A 22,777-nucleotide genomic window follows, 5' to 3' on the forward strand; every position below is an offset into this window, starting at 1 on the left:
CTGGTGACATACTCTATTTGTGACCTAACCTGCTGGTGGCAGCAAGCGTGCCCTGCCCTGTCTCGGCACTGGCAGTGGAACAGCTGGGAAGTTCTGCTATAAAGAATTAGTCAGCTTTGGGCAGGGTTCCTTGGGGATGGGGCAAAGTGGTGGGATTACTGTTTGCTGAATGTGTGTGATGGCTAATTCTACCTGTCAGCTTGACAATGCCACTGGCAAACTAGAATAATCATTGTTTTTGAGTGCATCTGTGAGGCTGTTTTCAGGTAAGATCAGCATTGGAATCAGCAGACTCAATAAGTAGACTGTCCCGCCCCTTCCCATGGTCAGTGGGATATCCTCTAATCAATTCCAACACTTGATAAGAGATAGAAAAAATAAAGCAAATGAAAAAGCAAAAAGGAATTCACTTCTAGCTTCGGACTCATCACTTGAGCTGGGGCATGAGTCTTCTGCTTGTAGACTGGGATTGGCACTATTAGTCCTCAGGCCTCTGGACTTGAACCAGAATCACATTATTGACTTTTCTGTTTTCAACTTGCAGCTGACAGACTGCAGGATTAGTTGGCCTTCATAAACAGGTAAGCTAATTCTGCATTATGCATCCATTTGCCCATCCATCCAAGTCTCCTATTTGCTTTTCTGGGGAATCTCAATTTTGTTTCTGAATTTCGACTGATCGCCCATGTGTTGCTATTTCAGGTATACTACTAACAAAGTCCACATGTGCTTGGTCTTCTTCATAAAAGGAAGACATTAAGCAAACTCAGAATTGTGAAGCTAATAACTCTCCCCAAGGTAATTTTGGGATTTAAAGCAATCTCACTTAAAATTCTGAGGATGTTCTTTACAGAATTTGATGAAATGATTTCAAAATTACTTGTAAAATGAGAAAAAAATACCAACAGGATTATTTTAAGAGGAAAGAATACTTTTGTTGCTAGGCCACACATCTGATTTGTCAGCTTTGAAGCTTCTTCCTCCTCTGCATCCAATCCAGGATAGAACCTACCACTAAGGAGCCAGTATTTGACCTAGTGGTTAAGATACTGGTTATGGGGCCCAGTGTGAAAGCCTGGTGGCTAATCTTCACCTTTTGTGCTCAGGATCCCACGTGGGTGCTGGTTCGTGTCCCAGTTGCTCCACTTCCCATCCAGCTGCCTGCTTGTAGCCTGGAAGAGCAGTAGAGGATGGTCAAAAGCCCTGGGACCCTGCACCTACGTGGGAGACCTGGAGGAGGTTCCTGGCTCCTGGTTTTGGATTGGCTCAGCTCTGGCTGTTGTGACCACTTGAGGAGTGTGAGAGGAATGACTAGAACATTGGCCCTGAAGACCTTCCCCCATTTTTTACTTGGTACCATTTTAAATATCTGCTTCCTCAAGGTCTTGGCTTCCTTAAGATTCATACGCCCTTCAGGTTCAAATTTTGTTGTCTGTCAATCTGCTGAAACCTCATAAGCCCGTCCCCAGCAATCTGTTGTAATCTCATGATGCTGTGTCTGACAACCCCCATTTACCAATCCCTCATCGGCCCCTGTCTCTAATCCTCGCCCACCGATGCACCTACCAATCCCTTGCGGCTCTGACAATCCTATCCACCAATAACTGTGGCCACCTAAAAGGCACACTCCTGCAAGCCTGCCAACCCCTAGGGTGCTGTCCTTGCCCCATCTTCCTTCACCTCGCTCCCCTCCCCACACCACTTCCCTTGGAGCCCCCTTCTGCTACTATGGCAGGGACGTCTCTCACCCCCTCTCCATCTCTCTGCTTCCACTCTCGTCCCTGTGGCCCTCACCCCTATTAGAATTAAAAAAGAAAAAGAAAAACAAAAACAACAAAAACCTCCTGGGCATGGCGTGGTGGCCTAGCAGCTGGTGTCCTTGCCTTGAACGTGCTGGGAACCCGGTTCTAATCCTGCCAGCCCTGGGAAGGCAGTTGGGGATGGCCTTGAGATCTTGCATCTGCGTGGGAGATCTGGAAGAAGCTCCAGGCTCCTGGTTTCAGATCAGCGCAGCTCCAGCTGTTGTGGTCACTTTGGGGGGAGAATCATGGGATGGAAGATCTTCCTTTTTCTTCTCTCTGTATATCTGACTTTTTAATGAAAAAAACCTCCTGTGTGGCTTGCTGCATCTGATGTTTCAGCTTGCTGGGACAAACTAAAAAGACCTTATCTGAAAACAGCTAACATTAACTACTGCAAAACTTAACAGAGTGAAACGGCGGATGGAAGATCTTTCTCTCTGTATCTCCTCTTTATATCTGCCTTTCCAATAAAAACAAATCTTTATACCCACCTACATGTCACCATGTCTAGGATCTAAGTCCCAGCTCTACTTCCAAGTCCTGCTAATATGCAGTCTGAGGGTAATGACTCATGGTTGGGTCATTGTCACCCATGTGGGAGATCTGGATTAAATTTCTGGCTTCCAGCTTTTGTTTCCAACCTTGGTGACTACATACATTTGTGGAGTGAACCTCTAGATAGGAGATCTGTCTTTTCCTCAAACAAATGTTAAAATATCCATCCTCTCCACCATCATTTCCATTGCCTTATCCTCAGCTACCATCACTGCCCACTACATTATTTCAGTGTCCACCGAACCCAATTTCCCAACACTAACAGATCCATTCCATCTGTTTTCACTCAGCAGCCACATTTGATCCCCTGTAACTCCTGGCCTAACCTGCTCAGCAGCTTTTCATTGCTCATCTTCCTCCTTTCTTCCCAATTCATATAGTAATTGCTTCTCTTTCACTAATTCATTTGCCAACCTCTATTGATTCACAGCTTTCAACGTGTGGGGCAAGGATCAAAGCCCTAGGAAGATAATGAGGAAACTCAGATTTGATTGATGTCAATACCCTAGTGGTTTTAAAGTCAAGGACAATAAACAAGGAAAAAAGATTCAAGTGTGTTAGTAATTAAACCAGTGTCAATTGAACATAATCAGATTAATTAATTTTTTATAACCATTAAGCTGGTAAAACACATTAAAAAAAAGAGGTTAAATTGAATGCTGAGTGGGGTGGGCGGGAAACCGGGTGGGGCTTCTCCCTCAATACCCCCTTTTACCTCAGATACATGATGGAAACAATATGGACATAATAGCATTGCCCACCTCCCTATCCCCCTGAACCTTTTTTTTTTTTTTTTTCCCTTCTCTTTCTTGATTTTCCTTCAACTATAGTTAACTATGTAAAGATTGTCAACAACAATACAATAAAATGGATTATATATAAAAAAAAAAAAAAAAAAAAAAAAAATTGAATGCTGAGGAAGTTGGGAGAGACACATATTCATTGTTGGTTCTGTGGTGAACTGATACAAATGTTTTAGAGAAGAATCAGGAAAGTGGTTTTAAAAACCACACACGGAGTTCCCACTCTGATCTATCAGTCTTATTCTTGGAAAAGTTGTCAAGACAGGAGAGTAGACATTTTAGATACAGATTGGGTTCTATGTTAGCCAAAGACCTGGCGACACCTAAATGCTCAATGAAGGAATAATCAGGTAAGCTGTCGAGCATAAGCTGATGTAATGAATTATGACTGCAAACAAAACTGAATGCAAAAGGTGGAACACAAAGTGTTCGCATGTGATATAAAAGTTCTGGATATGCATGGATATATGAAGAAATAAAAGGAATTGCCAAGTGTTAAGAGTGGTGGCTTTTTATGTGCTCAAACCTAAAACCAGTAAGTCTTTAAGTGACTCAGTGGAAAGGATGGCTGAATTTCATAATAAAATTAACTTTGATTTTTGTAAAGTATCTATCCCAGGGGCCATATTAATGTTTCAGGCAACGTAGTGTCAAAAGGGAAAAAAATGGTTCCTGGAAAAAATAGGCTTCTCATCCACACATCGTTTTCAAACAGCATTGAAACTGGTGCGATTTCAAACATGGGGGAAGTTAGGCAACTTACACTCTCCAGAGGGAACACTGAGTCTCCGCAGGATGGAGGCATTGGGCAAAAGCCTGGGGATTACAGTCAGGGCTCCTCTCTCAGACAGCTCCCCATGCCCCAGCAAAGCCTGGGCATGCCTCCAACCACAGGACATCCTGGTGTGGTGACACTGCCTGGTCCCCTTCCTGCTGGGAACGCTGGAACCCTAGGGGCTCGCTATTCTCTCTATGCCTCAGGGAGCAGAACTTCATCCAGACCCCTGGAACTCAGGCCTTCTCTTTCTGACCTCTTAAGTTGGGGATCTCTGCACAGAAGGTCTTTGAATGGTGAGGCAAAGCTGTTTAGCACAGCACAGAATTTGGTTTTAGTTGAGTTCACGTTAGTACAGCAGGACCTCATTGAAATGTGTTGTGCAGCAGATATTTAGTTGTACTGCAGAAGCCAGAGATTGATGGCCTTGTGCAGTCCTCTGGAGGAAGGTAGACGGGAATCAGCAGAGCTGAATTTTAGTTTTGGTTTGACACTCATTGGGTATGCGATTTGGACTTGAAGAGTTTTTGTGCCTCAGGCTTTTCCACTTACAAAATGAGGAAGTATAACTTAAATGATCTAGTCTCACTGTGGAATTCTAGAGCTTCCTGATTGGCAGTGCTTTGCCAGGACCCCACCAATTCCAGACAGCCAGCAGATTCATGGCATGGTCCTTGGGAGGGGATGCCCAGGGCCATGAAGGCCTTCCTCTGTCTCCCTTCTTATCTTACCACCTGTTGTCTCTTGTAGAAAAAGGAGTACATTTGGACTGCAGGGTGCCCTGCACTTCAGTGGAGGGAGGTCCAGAACAGCATTTGGAATAAATCATTTTGTGGAATGGCTGAGAGGAGCTACCTACAAACGGCACCCACCGTAAGAGTCAGCTGAAAGCACAAGGGTGTCCCCATCCTCCAACAGGAATTCTCACATATCACCCACATGGAACCGAAGGGGTCTTCGGTTCTATCTTTCCCCATTACAGAATCTCTCCAAGTGTGGCTCACAGACACTCAGGCAGGGACCGTGAGACAATTTCAGGGGATCTTTGAGGTGAAAATACTTTCATATTGACGCAAAGACATTATGCACCTTTCACAGTATATTGATATTAACAGTGGCACACAGCAACGTGTCAAAGCAGTGGCCCTGAGATGTTCATCTTAGTAGCCAATGTATGTGCTACTGTTAAGTAGGGGAATGAACCATAAAAGCTCATTTCATTTAAGAATGCCCTTAAAGTCACAATAAAAATTATTAATTGCATTAAATATATCTTTCAGTATGGATCTTTATTTTTCTCTGTGGTTAATTGGAAAACATGCAAAAATACTTCTGGTAGACACTGAAGCAGTATGATGGCCTTGAATAGAAGCACTTTGATTCTTTGAGGTGCAAGTTGGATTGGCCACTTTTTACATTCATAAAATAACATTCTTATTTGAAAAAGCAAATGACAAACAAATTACAGTTTTTCACACTTGGGACTTGGCATACATTTTCTCAAAGGCAAAGCAAGCCTGTCATTTCAAGGAAAACATCTGACAACATTTGCTACCAATTATAAAATTCAAGCTTTCAAGCAAAAATCTGAATTTTAGAAAATTAGTATCCATAGCTTTGAGTTTTTCCACTGTTCTCAGGTGAGATTTGCAGTGATATTAGTGGATGTTATTTTTGATATTGCTTAATGACTTGTCACAGCATTTGGGTGATCTGCACAATTCGGTAAACCGGTGTTTTCCAGGTGACCAGTGTGTGATGTTACAAAGCTATGCCTTTGTAAAAGACCCATCTAAGGCAGAAGAGGAAGCAATGCATCTTAATGTAACAGAGTGCAAGTTCATTGATACAGTTTCATATTCTACAGTGTAATTAAGCTTTAAAAAAAACTATACCCTGTAGAGTTTGTACATGTTTGTGGAAGGCATCAAAAGAAAATTATGTTATTACCTGAATAGACTATCAAAATACCCATTACTTTTCCATTATACATCTGTATGAGCAAGAATTTTCTTCCCAAACTTCAACCAGAAACCACAATAAGTTGGATGCAGAAAAAGCAAGTGAGAATCCAGATGTTTTCTATTAAGCCAAACATTAAAGAGATTTGCAAAAATGTAAAATGATGACATTCTTTTCACTAAATTTGTTTTGTTTGGAAAGATATATTCTTGTAAGATAAGTTACAATAATATGGAATGAGCTTGTTATTTACTATGTTACTTGAAAATTATGTGTATTTCTCAGCTTTGATTTTTGGAATGGTGAACATTGATAGATGTACTCTGAATGCACAGAGGCATGTGGAGTTCTCATGGTACTTAAACACAGAAAAGGGATCTTGAGATGAGGGTGAAAAATCTCCAGCACCACCTTCATGAAACTCCGGTGGACCAAATGAAGTATTGGTTGCCTAACGGATCAAGGAGAGAGGGACATGACATTTGCCAGTTTGCACTGTTGTGGGGAAGTGTCTCTGGGCTTGATGACAAGGGCAGGTTACCAAGACATAATCGTTAATGCAGTGGCAAGAGGAAACACACCTGTTATCCAGGGTTGATAGAAATCACATTTGGGAACAGAGAACTTTCAAGGTCCTGATCAGACCCTCTCTGTGCCCTCCTAAATGAACCTGCTTCTAAAGTGTACAGATTCATTTCTTTTCCTCTGAGAAAAAGGTAGCCCATACTCCCCGCTCTTCACTAGTTAAGCATAGCCTATACCTGCCTCCTGGGTCATGGTGAACACCGCTCTGAGGACAAGCTCTTCCAGGTACCAAGAATCCAAGATGTGTATGTCACAGTTTTTGTCCTAGAGGACCTCTCCATGTGGTGGGGAAGAAAAATTCCTTAAGAAATCATTACAGTATGATGTGATGAATGCTATCCTGTACATATCACTAAATTTTCCCAGCCAAAAGTTAGGATAGTGTAACATACTCTCTGACAATGCAACATCCCTGGGGGAAGTGAGCACACACATCTGTTACACTTATTAAAGCCTCCTCACAATGCCACAGATTTAGACTTGATTTGATCCCTTAACCAGATACAATGGGGTTTTATTCCCACTACTACCACCCTCTAAATTCTGGGAAGTGACATTGGCATGAGAAGAATCTCATGAAAGATGAGTTGTGGATTCGAGCCATAGAGACTTTTTCCATCATGCTTGTTCCAAGCGATTACCCTGCAGTCCCTACCCCCTAGGTGGAGTCTGAGTTTGTTCATGTGCATCTCCCACATCAGCTGAGGCCGATCAGGCTGCTTCCCGGAGTCAAAAGGTTCAAGCCTTGCCTGTACGTGGATAAAACTAAACAATAGAGCTCTGGATGTGTCAAATAATGCTGGACTAATCTCTGGGTGGAATGTCTGGACCAGGGAGGTTCTGGTCTGGACTGAGTCTTCTCAAGTTCTAACCATGCGTCCTGGTCTGCTTTGAGGCCTGACCCAAATACCTCTTTTTAATCTCTTCTTCCCCATTTATATAGTTCATTACCAGCTGTGGTAAGTCCAAAGTGAAATGTATAAGAATCAAAAAACAAACATGCTCAGAGCCACATACGGACAGCCTGCCATCCACAATTAGGGAGAATGGGCAACACTGGGTTATTGATTCCTGTGAACACCTCCACAAAACAAAGAAGCAGACAGGAACCACCGCCACAAAACAGAACACGTTACTTTGAGGTTTAAGGAACACACATAAAAATGTCTGGTACATCAGTTATAACCTGCACATATTTTTGTGATTATTTGGTCATTGTGTTCCCATTCATCTCCGAATGCATGAGAATACGAACTGAGTTTATTTTCGTTTATTATTATCTTCACAGTTTAGCACACATTAGTTCAGCCCAGCAAACACTGGGTATTTGTTGAAACAACTATATGATAAAAGGCAGTTGATAGGGTACTGATTACAGAGCCCAAGTAACAAAGTTTGGACTCCCCTGACAACACTCATAAATTGGCATTGGAATTGGCCACGATGAATCTGTGAGGAAAGGGTGTACTGACTGATAATCAGTGGCTGGCCTGGTTGAATATGTTCCATATGTTCAATATCTGTTGACCTTGGCCTGAGCACATGCAAGTCTCTTTGCCAGCTATTTCTAGCACAAATATGCCTGTTGTGTAATTCAATGGTAGAGTTGCTTCAGAAGATTAAGCTTACCAAACCCTGACTTGAAGTGGCAAGACATCAGGAATTTCATCCATTCATTATTTATAGAGGGAAAAGTGGAGAGGGGAAGAGGTAAGGATGGGGAGAGGGAGAAGAGGGGAGGGGAAAGAGGGAGAGGAAGAGGGAAAGAGGCAAAGAGACAGAGACAGAGAGAAAGGCTCTCAATCTTATGGTTCACTGCCTGCAAATGCCTACAATGGCTGTGGGGGCTCAAACCAGGAGCCAGAAACTCAGTCCAGGTCTCCCTCCCACCCACATGGGTGGCAGAGACACAACCACTTGGGCCATCACTGGTGCTTCCCAAGATGCACATTAGCAGGAAGCTGGAGTCAGGAGCAGAGCTGTGTCTCAAACCCAGTTACTCTGATACAGGAAGTAGACTTCTGACTAGAGTCTCAGCTACCAGGTCAAATGTTCAATTCATGAGTTTTTTAAAAGTGAAAATCATAAGATAAACTTCCAACAAATTCTATGCCAGCAAGTCAACAGTATATAATTATTATTCCTGTCCATCTTGATAAATATTTACTTGGAATGTGTGTTTCACGTCTGTCTTTGAATATCTACTGGGAATGTGTGTTTCATCAACCACATTTACAAGTCTTCTAGAATTTGCTGGGTTCATTTGGGTTGAAAATGTGAAATTAGTAACTAGTGAAAGAAATGAGAGGCATGCCATACGTCAGCCAGCAGATCTCACAACCAGACGGAATCTTAGCAATGTGCTTATCCTTAACCCAGAATGCAATGACTGTGTTTCTACTCACGAGGGTAATCCTTTGGGTGTGTCTTCTCGGACCAATTCCCATAAAATGTGAGTCTGTACTTGGCAGTTCCACAGGCGCAGCAGTCTAAGATGGGCTTGTCAGTCACCCCATCAAAAGTGGAATCTGAAACAGGGTATCATCAAGTTAGGAAACAATTGTGAGCAGTGTGTAAGGCAGCACTCTCCTGGCTTTGCTCTATTCTTAATCCCCAGGAAAAGCAGACGAACTGTAACTTTCATTGACTAATAAGACTCGGAACCAGTCAGTGCATGAACTATTAGGTATTTTGTATACCTGTAAGCATGGCATTTATACTTTGCAAAAACAATACAAACAGAAATAAATCAAATTCAGAGCTTTTGCTCTGGGATCTGTGGGAGGCAGAAAGCGCAAGTTTTGAGATGGCGTTTTTTTGTTTTTTTTGTTTTTGTTTTTTTTGAGAAACCAAGGATGATATGCCCTCAGTGACTCTTTCTGGGTCCTTGCCTCCTTTCTCATCACCTGTATAACACGGTTTCCTTGCTAAAATCTATCAAGAATATGAAGTGTTTTTCTAGAGTCAAGACACCAGGATTAGAAGGAGCAAGGGCTTTGGGGAAGAATGGTGAGAACAAGCAGAGATCTAAGGAACCACTGATGGTGGGGCTGGGGGGAGGGGTGCATGGAGTCCCACCCTGTCTCAGGCTTTCAGAGACTTCACTGGGAAGGGAGGGGGGTTGGAAATTCCAAGTTCAGGCTCAGGTCTGGGTATAGAAACAGGCAAGAGAAACTTAACAAGATTCCCTGTCTGCCCTCATTTTTATCAATGGGGAAAGAGATTACATGAATAAACTCAGCATTTCCGATTGTCAAACCCACATGCCTAATTGTGCCCTGTTGCTTCTGCCTCCCACAATAGGAAAACAATGACTACAGGCGTGGCATGTTTCAACTGCCTTTTCTTCCATTCCTTGGAAGTATTAACATAAATTCCATTTTGCAAGTTGAGGATATATTCTTAAGTACTGTATGAAGAGCTGCAGCAAAGAATATAAAACTCATTGAGTGTCAGGAGGAGAATTTTACAAGTCTTCCAAAATTCGCTGGGTTTATTTGGGTTGAAAATGTGAAATTAGTAACTAGTGAAAGAAAGAAATTTTGGGTTATAGGATAGGGGTAAAAGGATGGACATTTGGTAATAACTGCAGTGTATTGGGTCTTTGTATGTGCTAACCTCTTACATGTACTGTGTTATTTAATCTAAATAATCATAGAAGATAGAAGGTTTGTTCTCATTTTACAGACCAGTAAACTGAGGCAGAGTAGGTAACCAACTCAAGTTCAGAGGGTTAGTCAGTGCACAGGTAGAACTGGACTCAGACCCTTTTGGGTACAAAGCCCTTAACCTCTGCCTAAGTTACTACAGGGAAAAATTTCCCTGGAGCTGTCTGCGCAAACACTAGCTGAGAGAGCTTTTTTTTTTTGCTCATTTCTTCTTTGCTTTTACCAAATGAAAACGGTGCCTTTCAAAAATTACTTCCCAGGCCCAGGATGATGGCTCAATTGGCTTATCCTCCACTTGCATGTGCTAGGATCCCATGTGGGCACTGGTTTGTGTCCTGGCTGCTCCACTTCCCATCTAGCTCCTCACTTATAGCCTAAGAAAGCAACAAAGGATGACCCAAAATTTTGGGACCCTGAACCCACATGGGAGGCCTGGAGGAAGCTCCTGGCTTCAGATCAGCTGAGTTCCAGCCATTGTGGCTGACTGAGAGATCTTTCTGTCCTCTCCGTAAATTGTTTCCAATAAAAATAACCTTCCTACATAGCTCCAGTATTTCTAGATAATCCCAAGAAAGAGGAATGCAACCATTTAAAATAGAAATCACTGTTTGGGGGCTATAATTGTGGCATAACAAATTAAGCCTCTGCCTGTGCCGGCATCCTATATTGGCAGGTTTGAGTCCCAGCTGCTGTACTTCCAATCCAGCTCCCAGCTAATGTGCTTGTGAAAGCAGTGGAGGATGGCACAGTTGCTTGGGCCCCTGTACCCAAGTGTGGGACCCAGGAGAAGTTCTCGACTCGTGGCTTCCATCTGGCCCAGCCCTGCCTGATGCAGCCATTTTGGGGAATGCAGCTAGTGGATGGAAACTCTCAACTCCTTTTTAACCTCTTCCTTTCAAATAAATAAAAATAAATTAAAAATAATTGCCTACTTTTTGTGCTCTTGGAAGTGACCTGAGCATAATCTGTACCCACAGCCAGATATGCAAGGAGCCCAGATCCGATTTCTGTGTGAGCCACAGTGAAAGTGAAGGGCAAGCCTCATGGAATGTATTCCAGGAAAGCAAGTATGAATCAGAACCTCCTGAGAATTCTGTCATCATGCATTTCCACTACGGTCAACTGTAACGTAAAATCCCAAATCAGTTTTGAAAAAAAAGGGATTCAGAACTTAGAGATACACACTGGGGTTTTTAGCTGTAACTACCACGCATGGGTAAATGGGGCAACGGCCATCTCCCAAAGAGCCAAAATAAGGTCAATTGCTAGTTTTGCCATAATTATCAAAGGGGCACTTATATAAAGGTCATAAACTTGAAGATATTGCCAAAAATTCAAAGAAATGAGTTAAAAATAACATTTTTAAGTCTTGCAATAAACATGAATGTACTTCTTACTGAGGAAAAGCCTACTGAAAAATGAATCAGATTGGCAAAGGGCAAATAAACAAAGAAGGGCAGTGACAAGAAGCCATTCCGAAATGTGACCTTACCACAGTCCAAGCACAGCATGGCCTGTGCGGCTGCGTGCGAGGTGCCTGCCGCTCACGGCGCAGCCCCTCACGGCGCAGCCCCTCACGGCGCAGCCCCTCACGGCGCAGCCCTTCACCGCGCAGCCCCTCACGGCGCAGCCCCTCAGCTGCTCCTTCTCGCCATTTGTACTCCGAATCCACTGGCTTCCTTTGCAAGTTCTCTGTTGTTTTGATTTCCTTTTTTCTTTTTCATCTTTCCCTCATCATCCCTTCCTTGTACAGAATTTTCTTCCCTTCTCTGCCTTTCCCTTCATTTTCCCTTCTTTCTGTGACATGGCATGAAAGTGTGTGTATTTAGGCTTAATACAGGTTACCTTTGTAAACAGTTAGTGGTTCTCTGCTGCTAACTCTAAGTTACTTAATGTTTGTGTTGCTTTTTAAAAATGGTGATTGTCATTGCTTTTTATTTGTGCAGCTCTTAATTATTCCCCTATAGATTAATGGCTTCCATTGGGGAAAAAAAAATGACACAAGGTTCTCTCTCCCCTTCCTTGATAGATTTGATGTGATTCAGCAAGGAAGCAAAGCGTGTACAGATTTTAATGCAGGCACTAAGGATAATGAAGTGAGCACACACATTTAAAACATCCCTTCGCTCTATGCTTCCATTTTCTTACATTCTGAATGGGACCCACTTTGCTAATTGACAGATTTCTTCCAGCATCTGCTATCTCTAGGGATCTTGCACAATTCCACTTCAAGGTTCTACAGTCCAGGTCTTGATGGGCCTTTTGTTGTCCACTAAGTTGCCATTGGAGGTGGTCTCTGTGTACACATTAGTCATTTTAACATCTCCGCTTCATGGGTAATAGCAAAACAGAGATTCACCGTGTCATGTGCCATCTTATGGACACTGTAGCTGCAGACTTTTAGCATATTCACAGCTCACATAAGGCTTCCCATGACAACACTGCTGGGGCTTTGGAAAGCGTAATTTAATGACCACCCCCAGTGCAAAGGAGGTATCAGTGAAACGTCTCCAAGACCTCTACAGTCCTGGGATTAAGGCAGCCTTCTGACAAAAACCATGCCTTCATGGTTGTGATGGGCCATCTTTGGGGGCAGATCAAGAGGTGGCCTGGAAACGTGTATTCTAGAACACATGCAGGTCTTCCACCCACGGGAGGGAAGGCAGGAATGGAAATGTCCAGAAGATTAGTTGAGACGCTCCCTGTTTAGAGAAAGGCCGAATGAACTTGAACAACTGAATACTGGCACATTCCCAAAAGGAATGAGGTGGAGAAGGACGCTCTTGCACTCTCTCCTCCACCCATGGCAGGGATGGTCCTCAGGCAGGGCACCCAACTCTGTCTCCTTTGCCATCTCTGTGCTGGCCATGCAATCTTCCATTAAGGATTCAGTTTCTATTTTAGCTGCCAAAGCAAGGATGCAAGTGACCCGAATCAGGGGCTAGTTGATCTGATGCAAAAGCCCTTTGCTTAGTGCCCTGCCCATTGCTCCTAGCTAGATGATGCTGAGATGTTCACTTAAACTGTGTCTCAGGCTCCTCCCCTAGAGTGAGGACTACATAATACCTTTACCACGTAGAGCTGTTGTGCAGATCACACGCATAGAAGTGCTTGGAATGGTGCCTGACAAGTAGCAAGCTCTCCAAAAATATTAGCTACTATTATTATCTTTCCAGAAGAACTTTTATCAGCTTTACTTTTTTCTTAGTAGTGTATAATTCATTAGAGAGGATTATTTCTTTTAAAAAATTGCTATGAAAATAAAAATTCTATGAAAATGAATAAAAGTGAGTTAAGCCGTATGATTACAGAACATGTTCTATTTTTACTTGGTTATTTAGTGACTCCCAAACATACTCAGATGTTTAAGATCTTGCCTTTTTTATTTTAAACAGTGCATTAATAAACAAGCTTGTGGGTGTAGATCACAATCATTAACACTTATATAGACAGCATTTTCTATGAGCCAAAGGCACTGGATTGTTCTGCATATATAGTCATCTGGCCATGAAGGGCAGAGGGAGAATCAAACTCAGGCCTGATCTGAAGGCAAGCTCCTGTTCCAACCTCCCCAGTCTAGTTCATCTCCGGAGCCTTTATCAGAACGCCTTCATCCAAAGACGGAGGAGTGGATGAGCTTGCAAAGCTAAGGATGTGATCCTTGGCCTGTGCATCTCAAGGTCATGTCCTCTTGCCATCCCCGTCCTCCATTTTCCCTGGAGAAAAACCTCTGTGTTATTTAGATGTCACCCAAGTTCCTGCTGGTGATTCTTTTTCCCAGAGAATCACTGTAGACTTTGGAAGTACACAATTGTGCATTCTTTAATTAAGTCCTGCGAATTATTCCAGGGAACCTCTTCAGAATAATCACTGTTTCACAAAAATAAGACGACACACCAATAGAAGGTACATTATCTCCTACCCAGGGAATCAGACTGAGTAATTAGAGCTTAAGGCGGATCCAATTATCCACAGAACACAGCCAGATTAAACATCAGAGCTGTGCGAGGCAGCAGAGCCCAGAGGAACTCGGGAAGCGCAATCGCCTGCATTCCTGCAGCAGGAGGCTCGCCCTGAGTCGGCCACCTTCCACCTGCCTGACCCTGTCCCACATGCTCAGTCTTACCTTGCTCACACAGTTTCTTCGTCAGAGAGCCCTCATCTTGAAAATAAATAATGCGTTTCTGTACGATGCTGGCCCTGTGGAGAAAGAAGACAAGTGTGGTGGTGAGGAAGACTGCTTTCGGTGCTTGCTTGCTCACCTATAGTTGTGTAGTTTTGGGTGAGTCATCCCTATTCTCGGTGACCGTTTTTTTATTGGAAACTTGATAATAACAACACTTGCCTGATCCAGGGTTATTATGAGAACTCAGAAAATGCATATCAAGATTTTAGCCCACACTTGGCTACTATCCAGGATTAGTTACTGAACTGTTATTGGTGGTAATATTACTTAGAGAAGGAAGTGAACTAACAGCATTTTCAGTGACTTTTCTCAATGGCTCATTTTACTCCACTTTTCCTATTAAGCTATTGAAGCCATTTATAGAGCAACCAAATTCAAATCATAGAAGCATGTCAAGTCCTCTTTGTGAAGGGAAAAAAAGGAACTTAAAATATATTTTGATTTGTTCTGAAAATGTCATTTTCTATCTTTCCTGAAAGTCTAGACAAAACTTGTCTCCTGCATTCTGAACAAAGACAGCCTCAGCTGTTTCTCTCTCTCTCTGAAACATGTCAAACACACGATCCCTAGAATCTGGCAAGAATATTTTGAGGTTGAAAAATGACTTACTCTTGGCCAGTACATATTTTCTCTTTAATCTGGGATCACACAGCCTGCTTGTCCTCTAACCCACACTTGTTTATTTGCTTTCGTCTGGCCTTGGAGAGGATGAATCCTGAAAACCAGTGTTTTGGTAATTTGAAAATCTACACCACTTAAAGCTGAGATGGTGCCAATAAATTTCGAGCTGTTTCTATTGATTTTCTTCAGCAATGTTACTCAATCAGAAGGTAATTTTCACTTCGATTTGCCCTAGTTACCAGATAAAGGGATCTCCTGACTCCATTACAGCTGACTACATCAACTGCCAGAGTCACCCGATCTGCCCCCGTCACATGATCCCCAGCCCAGGAATGGGCCCTGTGTGTATGAATCTGCAGAGCACAGAGGCAATTTCCTGATGGTCTGGGCCTCAGCCAGGATGACTTTCCAAAGAAATGTCTACTCTATATCCAGTCACACAAAAGAATACAATGCAGACCAGCCTACAGATGTGTTTTACAATCCTTCCCCACCCAAGAGAGTCAAGATGTTGAAATAAGGGAATGAAATATGCTTCCTGTCCATATAAAACTACTTTGATCATTTATCCATCCTGTTGGTCATTAAGCAGCATAGTTTCCTTGGGCCAAGAGATGAACATTCATCTCCACCCCAAAGCCAATGAGAAAGCCCTTGGTTAGTTAGGCATTCTACCATCTGCCAGAGTGCTTTCATAGTGGTGCCCAGTCCTTAAGGATCCTCACAGAGGGCAAGGGCCGAGCCCTGGGAGATGCAGCCCAGGCCTCGCATTCTTGCTTCAACCAAAGGTCTCATCCTCATTTCCACTGAAGCAGTCTCCTCCTCTATTTGTCTTCCTGTTTTGATTTTCAACAAATAGATGTTGGGGCTCCTTAATACCTGGTACTGAGGGAGGTGCTCAGCCACAGTCCTGAATAGTACAGATGGGATCCCATGTCCTATTCTCAATGTTTATTACACAGTAGGGGTGGGGTACAAACAAGCAAACCCACAGCTATTCAATCAATCAATCAGTATAACCACAGCTGAGCAACGTAAAGATTCCGCAGTGCAGGACAGCACAGCACAGGGGTGGGGGGACCCTCCTCAGAAAGGGTGGCCAAACTGAGCAGAAAGTAGTTAGGAGCTAACTACTCCAGAGCGACACTGGGGAAACAAAAGGGATCTTTCATAAACTCCGTGAGGTGGGAAAGGACAGATTCACCAAAAAACAGGATTATAAAAATTTTGAGAGCAGGGACAGGAAAAAATGTATTTCCTCTATGACTTTTTTTTTTAGTTTCCTTCACCCCTTGATGTTCTAAAAAAGTCAAAGGCAGGCCACTCCCTCTGTTTCATAATCCATATGATTTCTGAGCTCTATTTGCTAGTTATTGTACTACGGAGGCACTTCATGTACCTTTCTCTTATATAACTTACACTTTGTGCATGTTACAGGTCCTCAAATTCCTCATGTGTTTTGGATTCAGGATTTTTCAGGCATTAGAAAGCTAGAACATGGATCAGTAGCATCACCACAATCCAACACATCAATATTCCGCAGCAAAATGCTGGATGAGAGACGTTAGTAAAGACTACAAACCAAGTGAACCTGTTTAAGAGATTTGGCCAAAGCTTCCAGATAGTTTTGTTTTCTGTCTGATTACTGTTAGGTTCAGAGGTGCTCGGACTCACTTGAGAGAGGGGAAGAGGCTTTTAGTCTAAGCAAAGGGTTTTATTAGGAAATAGAATCTGACCAATCATTCCCTCACAGGAGATGGTCTGGGACCACTTCCACAGGGCAGGGTGACCATGTGAGGGAAATGCCCACCTAGGGTAGACAGCACTGGGCTTTTATCCATTCTAAGTGTGGGGGTGGGAGAAGATAAAGGCAGACGTTCTTGCTCTGCACACACATATGACATACAGCACAAGGTACTCATAAGGCAGGCTGAGACAAGGTCTGGTTGTTCCTGTAGGGTATTCCAGACATTCTTGATAAAGCCTACATGATCCATGCAGGGTATTCTGGACTCTCCTGGATGGGGGTGTCTGGCCCCTGGCAGGTGTCCAGAAAACAGCCATTTTGGACTCTCGACTCTGCCCCAGACCAGCATCCTGCTCTGCCCAATCTAACAGTTATGACAGAGCTGCAGGGTGGTTCAGTAGCTTGCCAGTGTTTTAGAGTTTACCCTGTCTAGCTCCAAAGTGCAAGGTTTACCTTATACTCAGAATGACTGAAAGGATTCCAATGATTACCTATACAAGGAAATTTCAAAAAGTTCATGGAAGAGGCTAGCAATGTGGCAGAGTACGTTAAGTTCCTGCTTGCAACCCTGAGCCCATTTTAGAGTGCTGGTTCAAGTCCCAGAAACCAGGATCCAGATCAAGCTCCATGTTAATGAACCTGGGAGAGCAATGAAAGATGATGTAATAATTGGACCCCTACCACCCAGGTGGAAAATCAAGACAGCTGAAGTTCCTGGCTCCTAACTTCATCCTGGCCCAGCCCTGGCTGTTGGCAGCCGTTTGTGGAATGAACCAGCTGCCGGAGGATCTCTGTCTCTTACCTCTTTGTTGTTTTTGTCTTTTAAATAAACATTTTCAAAGAATCACAGAAAGGGAATTAAAAGGTAAGCTTATTTTGGTTACAAACATTTAAAACCTGTGGATAGCTTTTGTTTAGTAAACATATCTCATAAACTTTTTAAAGACTCATGTAAAGTACCTTTGCTTTACAAGGCATTATTACAAAAGAGGTTACCCCAAATTGATTTCCCTTACATCCAGTGCAGCATCTGAAGGGGAACACTAGGGAAAGCTGAGACTAGGGAGCCTGGCGCATGAACACCCTTCCTGAAAAGCTCTTGGTACCCACCCTTGGGTTTCAAATCCTGTTGTGGGGGTGGGGGAGTCCAACGGCAGGAACGTCTTGTTCTCCTATAGCTCCTGTGATCTGACTTCATGTTTGTGTAATCCCTTTTGAGCACTCTTTCTATGCCATGCTCTCCAGCTATGCTGTCCATCTACCTTCATGCTCTCAGACCCTGATCTGTGTTCACAGACTCCTTTTGTGTCTGCTTGTGTTACACATATGTGCATGGGTGTCTATACATGCATACGCACACACACACACAAGATGCCACCTGTAATGAATGCCCAGCTAAGGTGTTTCCTCCTCCAGGATGATAGATGGAGCATCTTTCCTCATGAGAATCCAAGACCTTGGCAATTTCTAGCATAGCACCTGTTACCCTGGATGGTAAATATCTGCTTGCTTTTCTACCCCCTGTGCTATTTTACAAACCTCTCAAGATCAGGGTTTGCATCTTACCTGTTTTATAGGTGTTAGTATTATTCCAATACAGGGATTCAAGGTCCTGGGGAAAAGAAGGGACTGAGATGAATGGGGGGGGGGGGGAATCAGTGAGCAGTGAGACCAAGGGCCATGGAACTCAATTGAAGTCTGAGAGGAATGCACGTGGGAGACACTTGGCGTACTGGACCTAGGGTCGAAGCGAGCATCTGCAGTGGCTGATGCTGCCAGGGCAAAGGGGCACAGTGAGTGAGAGAGGTGAGCATAGCCCAGAGTTCTTTGGAAAGCCAGCATACATCTACAGAGCTCCCAGTGGAGACCAAGACTACACACTTGGTTGCAGAAGATGTTTCTTTTCATTCCTCATTTGGTCAACCCCTGAGAGGATTTTATATTCTGAGAAAATGTATTTTACTTTGAATCTAGCCCCATCAAAAGTATGAATCTCAGTGGAGGTTTATAAATCATATTACAGCTCAGAAAAATAATAGCTTTACACAATGAGAAAGCTGTTCGTAAGAATTCCCTTAGCATTTAAAGATGACACATTTTTCCCATTCTGCGGTGCAATTTGGCAGTCCCGTTACAAAGCATTTATATACTGAATGCTTTTATCAAAGTGTGTGTGTGAAGAAAATCTAAATTAAATTTCTCAGAATGTTAGCTTTGGAATATTGAGGTCCTAAATAATTCACTAATCATTTCAAAAGTTTCCCTTTTAAATCTAAAGCGAGTATTTCCAGAAATGTCATCCTACATCTCTTCAGGGCTCTTTTCTGCCCGAAAATTTATTCACTTGCTGTTTTCTTTCCTTGGGGAATTTGCCTCTTGAGGTGAAGCTGGAATTTACCAAGCTGTGGGTCTGTGATGGAAAACTCTGTGATCCCTGCTCCCAAGGAGCAGAAAATCTAAGGAACAAAAGCACTTTGGAGAAATCAGGTCATGAAAAGACTTGCTCAGTGTCAAGGTTACCAACCAAGAAGAGACAGGACATGGAAGTTCCCACCATAGTACACTGCCTACTGCCACTGGTCAATGTGTGTGGTGGCCATTCATTGCCATTATTCAAATATTGTTCCTTTATAAAGTGCCAGGCACGTGACAAGTGCTTGGCCAAACACTATTATTACATCTGATACTGCTGATTTCTGGTCACGACCTTCACTGGTCAGGGGAGGAGCAAAGGCGCTACCTTGGTCAACTGCTTCAGGCACATGGAATGGTTGGCCCAAGTAGAGCCCGAGTGTGTGCTCCCCACACCATTTTTGCTAACCTCTTCCCCAATGCCAGGAAAATCCTCATCACTACACAGTTTTTGGACTTCTTTACAAAATTCACCATGATCTCAGGGATATTTTGCATAAAGGTAGCTTTGTTTATAGCAACAATATTTACTCCCATCTAGGAATGAGAGTGAGAGAATTAACTCTGGGAAGATTCAGGAATACAATATTGAGACCATAGTCATGGTAACAGCGGCAGGTGGTGAGGCCATTTGCATTTATCCTGTTTTCCAAGGATGCGAAGCACTAACTTGACTGTGGACTCACATTCATCAAGTGATTGTGTGCCTGCCACAATGCAGACACTTTCTGTCTTTTATGTGTTTGTACGTGGATTTCAGGAAATGGAGCTGTGTTCTAGAGTGAACAGGAACCCTGAAAGTTCACATTAATATGCTCATGCCAGAACAAAGGTGGAAATAATTTTAATGCTCTATCTACACACAAGAGCTCCATGATTGCCCAAGAGTAATGTCACATTCTCACAAGGTTATAGATTTAGACATCAAAATAGTCATTGACTGTGGCTGCAAAGAAGCAGTTCTGCTAGTTGCCATGAGGTTATTTCCAATTATCCTCCACTCACAAAATATTTCTGAGTGCTTATTTTGTGTTGGGGACGTTGTTAAGAACCGAAAATTTGAAGATGAATGGCAAATGGCTTCTCGTAAGGTGCTCCTTCCTAGTGGGTAAAAGAAACAGATTGAGGACATTGGAAATCACTGAGGAACGTGGCAGTGGGGGAGCCCCTGGGAGTGAAGGAGCTGTGACTGAGTGCATCATGGCAAGGCTTCAAGCAGAGATGCTGGCAGCACTGAAGGTATGGACTGGGAGAGGGGCAGCAATACTCCAGGAGATATTTTGGGAGAAAATCATTCATGGATTTGGTAATATAGGATCTGTGACAGAAAGACAAGGTCGAATACAAGAAACTTAATCAGTTTATTTAGCATTCCAGCACTTTGCTAGATGATTCAGATATGGCCTCATTTACTGGCAGTAGCACCTCCTGTGAGCTGATGTAAAAACTGAGACAGAGGGTCATGGTTTGACCAGGATTTTGCTTCCCAAGGTCCTGTAGACATCTTAACTCTATGCTAACATTGCATGGGTAAGAGTTTAGGTTTGACCTGATTGTGATATCTGAAAGTGAGGCCTTTAGGGCCTTGGGGTACAATCATGATGGCAGAAAGAGAAACCAGGGAGCAGGGAGAAGAGGATCCTGAATCACAGCTTCCACCTGGTCTTTAAAGAAACACTGCAGTCTGAAGAGACGTGATGCAGCAGGCATCTGGTGCAGTGGTTGTAACACTGCATTAGGATCCCAAGGCCTGGTTGAGTCCTAGATATTCCACTTCCAACCCAGCCTTCCGCTCATGCACACCCGGGAGGCAGCACATGATGGCTTAGCCTGTTGGGGCCTTCTCCCCGACGTGAGAAAGCTAGATGGAGTTTCTGCTTCTTGACTTTGACTCGTCCCAGCCATGACTACTGTGGAAATTTAAGGAATGAACTAGTGGATGGAGGATGACTGTGTCTTTGCCTGTTAAATAAGGGGGAGGACAGAGAAGGGGAAGGGAAAATAAGAGGAGAAGAAAGGAAGGAAGGAAGAATGGAAGAAAGGCAGACAGAGATTTGAGTATAAAGGAAGGAGGATAGAGTGGGAGTTGGACAGGAAAACACAGATGAGCAAACACATTTTTTTCTCTGCAGGAAGCTCACATGCCTGTAAGCCAAGACTTAGGGAAGGTGGAAATCCTTGGGGCTACCAGCTGAATCACTGGCTGGAAATTTGTCAGTCACTGGAAAAATCTTAAACTCGCATTAACAAAATAGGCAGATTGCAAGATGTGGTCCCAGTTGTGGAAGTGCCAACAGGTAGGCAATTCAGGGCAGTGAGTAACCCGTTTCTCATAACAACAACTGCTTATATCAAACTACAAATTTCTTTATTTGGCATCTTTTGACCCAGAACAGTTTCCTTCCTCAGCCTTGGCATTTCTGCTTTAAGTATCTGTTTCTTAAAGGACTTTTTCAGGTTAATGAAGGTCTTTTTAAAAAGGTTTATTTATTTGAAAGGCAGATACAGAGTGGAGAGGGAGGCAGCAGAAGAGATGGACAGACAGGGTGAGAGAGATTGTCCATCCGCTGGTACTATCTCCAAATGGCTACACTGCTGATGTGGAGTCATGCTGAAGGCAGGGACCTGGAACTCTCCTGGGTATCCTAGGTGGGTGGCAGGGGTCCAAGCCCTTGGACTACCTTCTGCTGTTTTCCTAGATGCATTATCCAGGAACTGGATATGAAGTGGAGCAGCTGGGACACAAACTGGCACCCATTAGATGCCAGTGTTATAGGCAGCAGCCAAATTTGCTGTGCCACAACACTAGTTCCAGCCTTGCTATATTTCAATCTTGCAAAAAGATATGACTAGTCTTTGAACTTGGGGTGAAGACAACCACTCATAAACATGAGGTTAAAAAGAAAACCTTGAAGAATATGAAGATGGGCACAACTTCATGGCACAGTAAGCAAAGCCTCTGTCCGTAATGCCGGCATCCCATAACGGCACCAATTCGTGTCCAAGCTGCTCCACTTCTGATCAAACTCCCTACTAGTACACCGGGGAAAGCAGTGGAAGATGACTCAAGTACTTGGGTGCCTGCACCCATGTGGGAGACCTGGAAGAAGCTCCTGCTTCCTGGCTTCAGATTGCCTGAGTACTGGCTATGTTGGCCATTTGAGGAGTAAATAGAGGATGAAAGCTCTGTCTGTCTCTCTGTAACTCTGCCTTTCAGACAAGATTGGGCGCATTCAGGGTGGTATGGCCATAGACAACTCTGCCTTTCAAATAACAACGGAAGAAGACATGAAGGGGCAGGCATTTCGCCCAGTAGTGAGGATGCTCCTATATATCGGAGTGAATGATTTTAGTAGCTGATCCTTGTTCCTGCTCACCTAGACTCAGGGAGGTAGCAGTGATGGCTCCAATAATTGGGTCCCTGCCACTGTCTTGGAAGGCCTGGATTGTGTCCTCAGATCTTACAGGCATTTTGGGAATGACTCAGTAGATGGAAACTCTCCCCAGGTGTGTTTCTGCCTCTTAATTAAAAAAAAGAAATACAGAAACCGGGTCTCTGGGATTCCTTAAAAGTGACTTTCCTTTCTCAAGTAGCCTGGGCTTATTATTCAAAATTTTGATTATTGGCACCTGGAATATTACTGAGCAGTGACCAATGAAC

At 43.4% G+C, this 22,777-nt stretch overlaps 1 protein-coding gene across 1 annotated transcript in view; it reads right to left on the reverse strand.

The window, feature by feature from the left end:
* The window catches only part of SPON1 (spondin 1), a 296,762-nt gene that overhangs the window by 148,800 nt on the left and 125,185 nt on the right, over window positions 1-22,777 (reverse strand). The window contains exons 4-5 of the mRNA XM_004593761.3: window positions 14,277-14,350; window positions 8,888-9,010 (exon numbers count right to left, since the gene is read on the reverse strand). Coding sequence (XP_004593818.1) covers window positions 8,888-9,010; window positions 14,277-14,350 — 197 coding nt within the window. The remainder of the gene's footprint in view (window positions 1-8,887; window positions 9,011-14,276; window positions 14,351-22,777) is intronic.

The sequence above is a fragment of the Ochotona princeps genome, chromosome 4, assembly GCF_030435755.1.
Source record: "Ochotona princeps isolate mOchPri1 chromosome 4, mOchPri1.hap1, whole genome shotgun sequence".
In the NCBI taxonomy this organism is placed as follows: Eukaryota; Metazoa; Chordata; class Mammalia; order Lagomorpha; family Ochotonidae; genus Ochotona; species Ochotona princeps.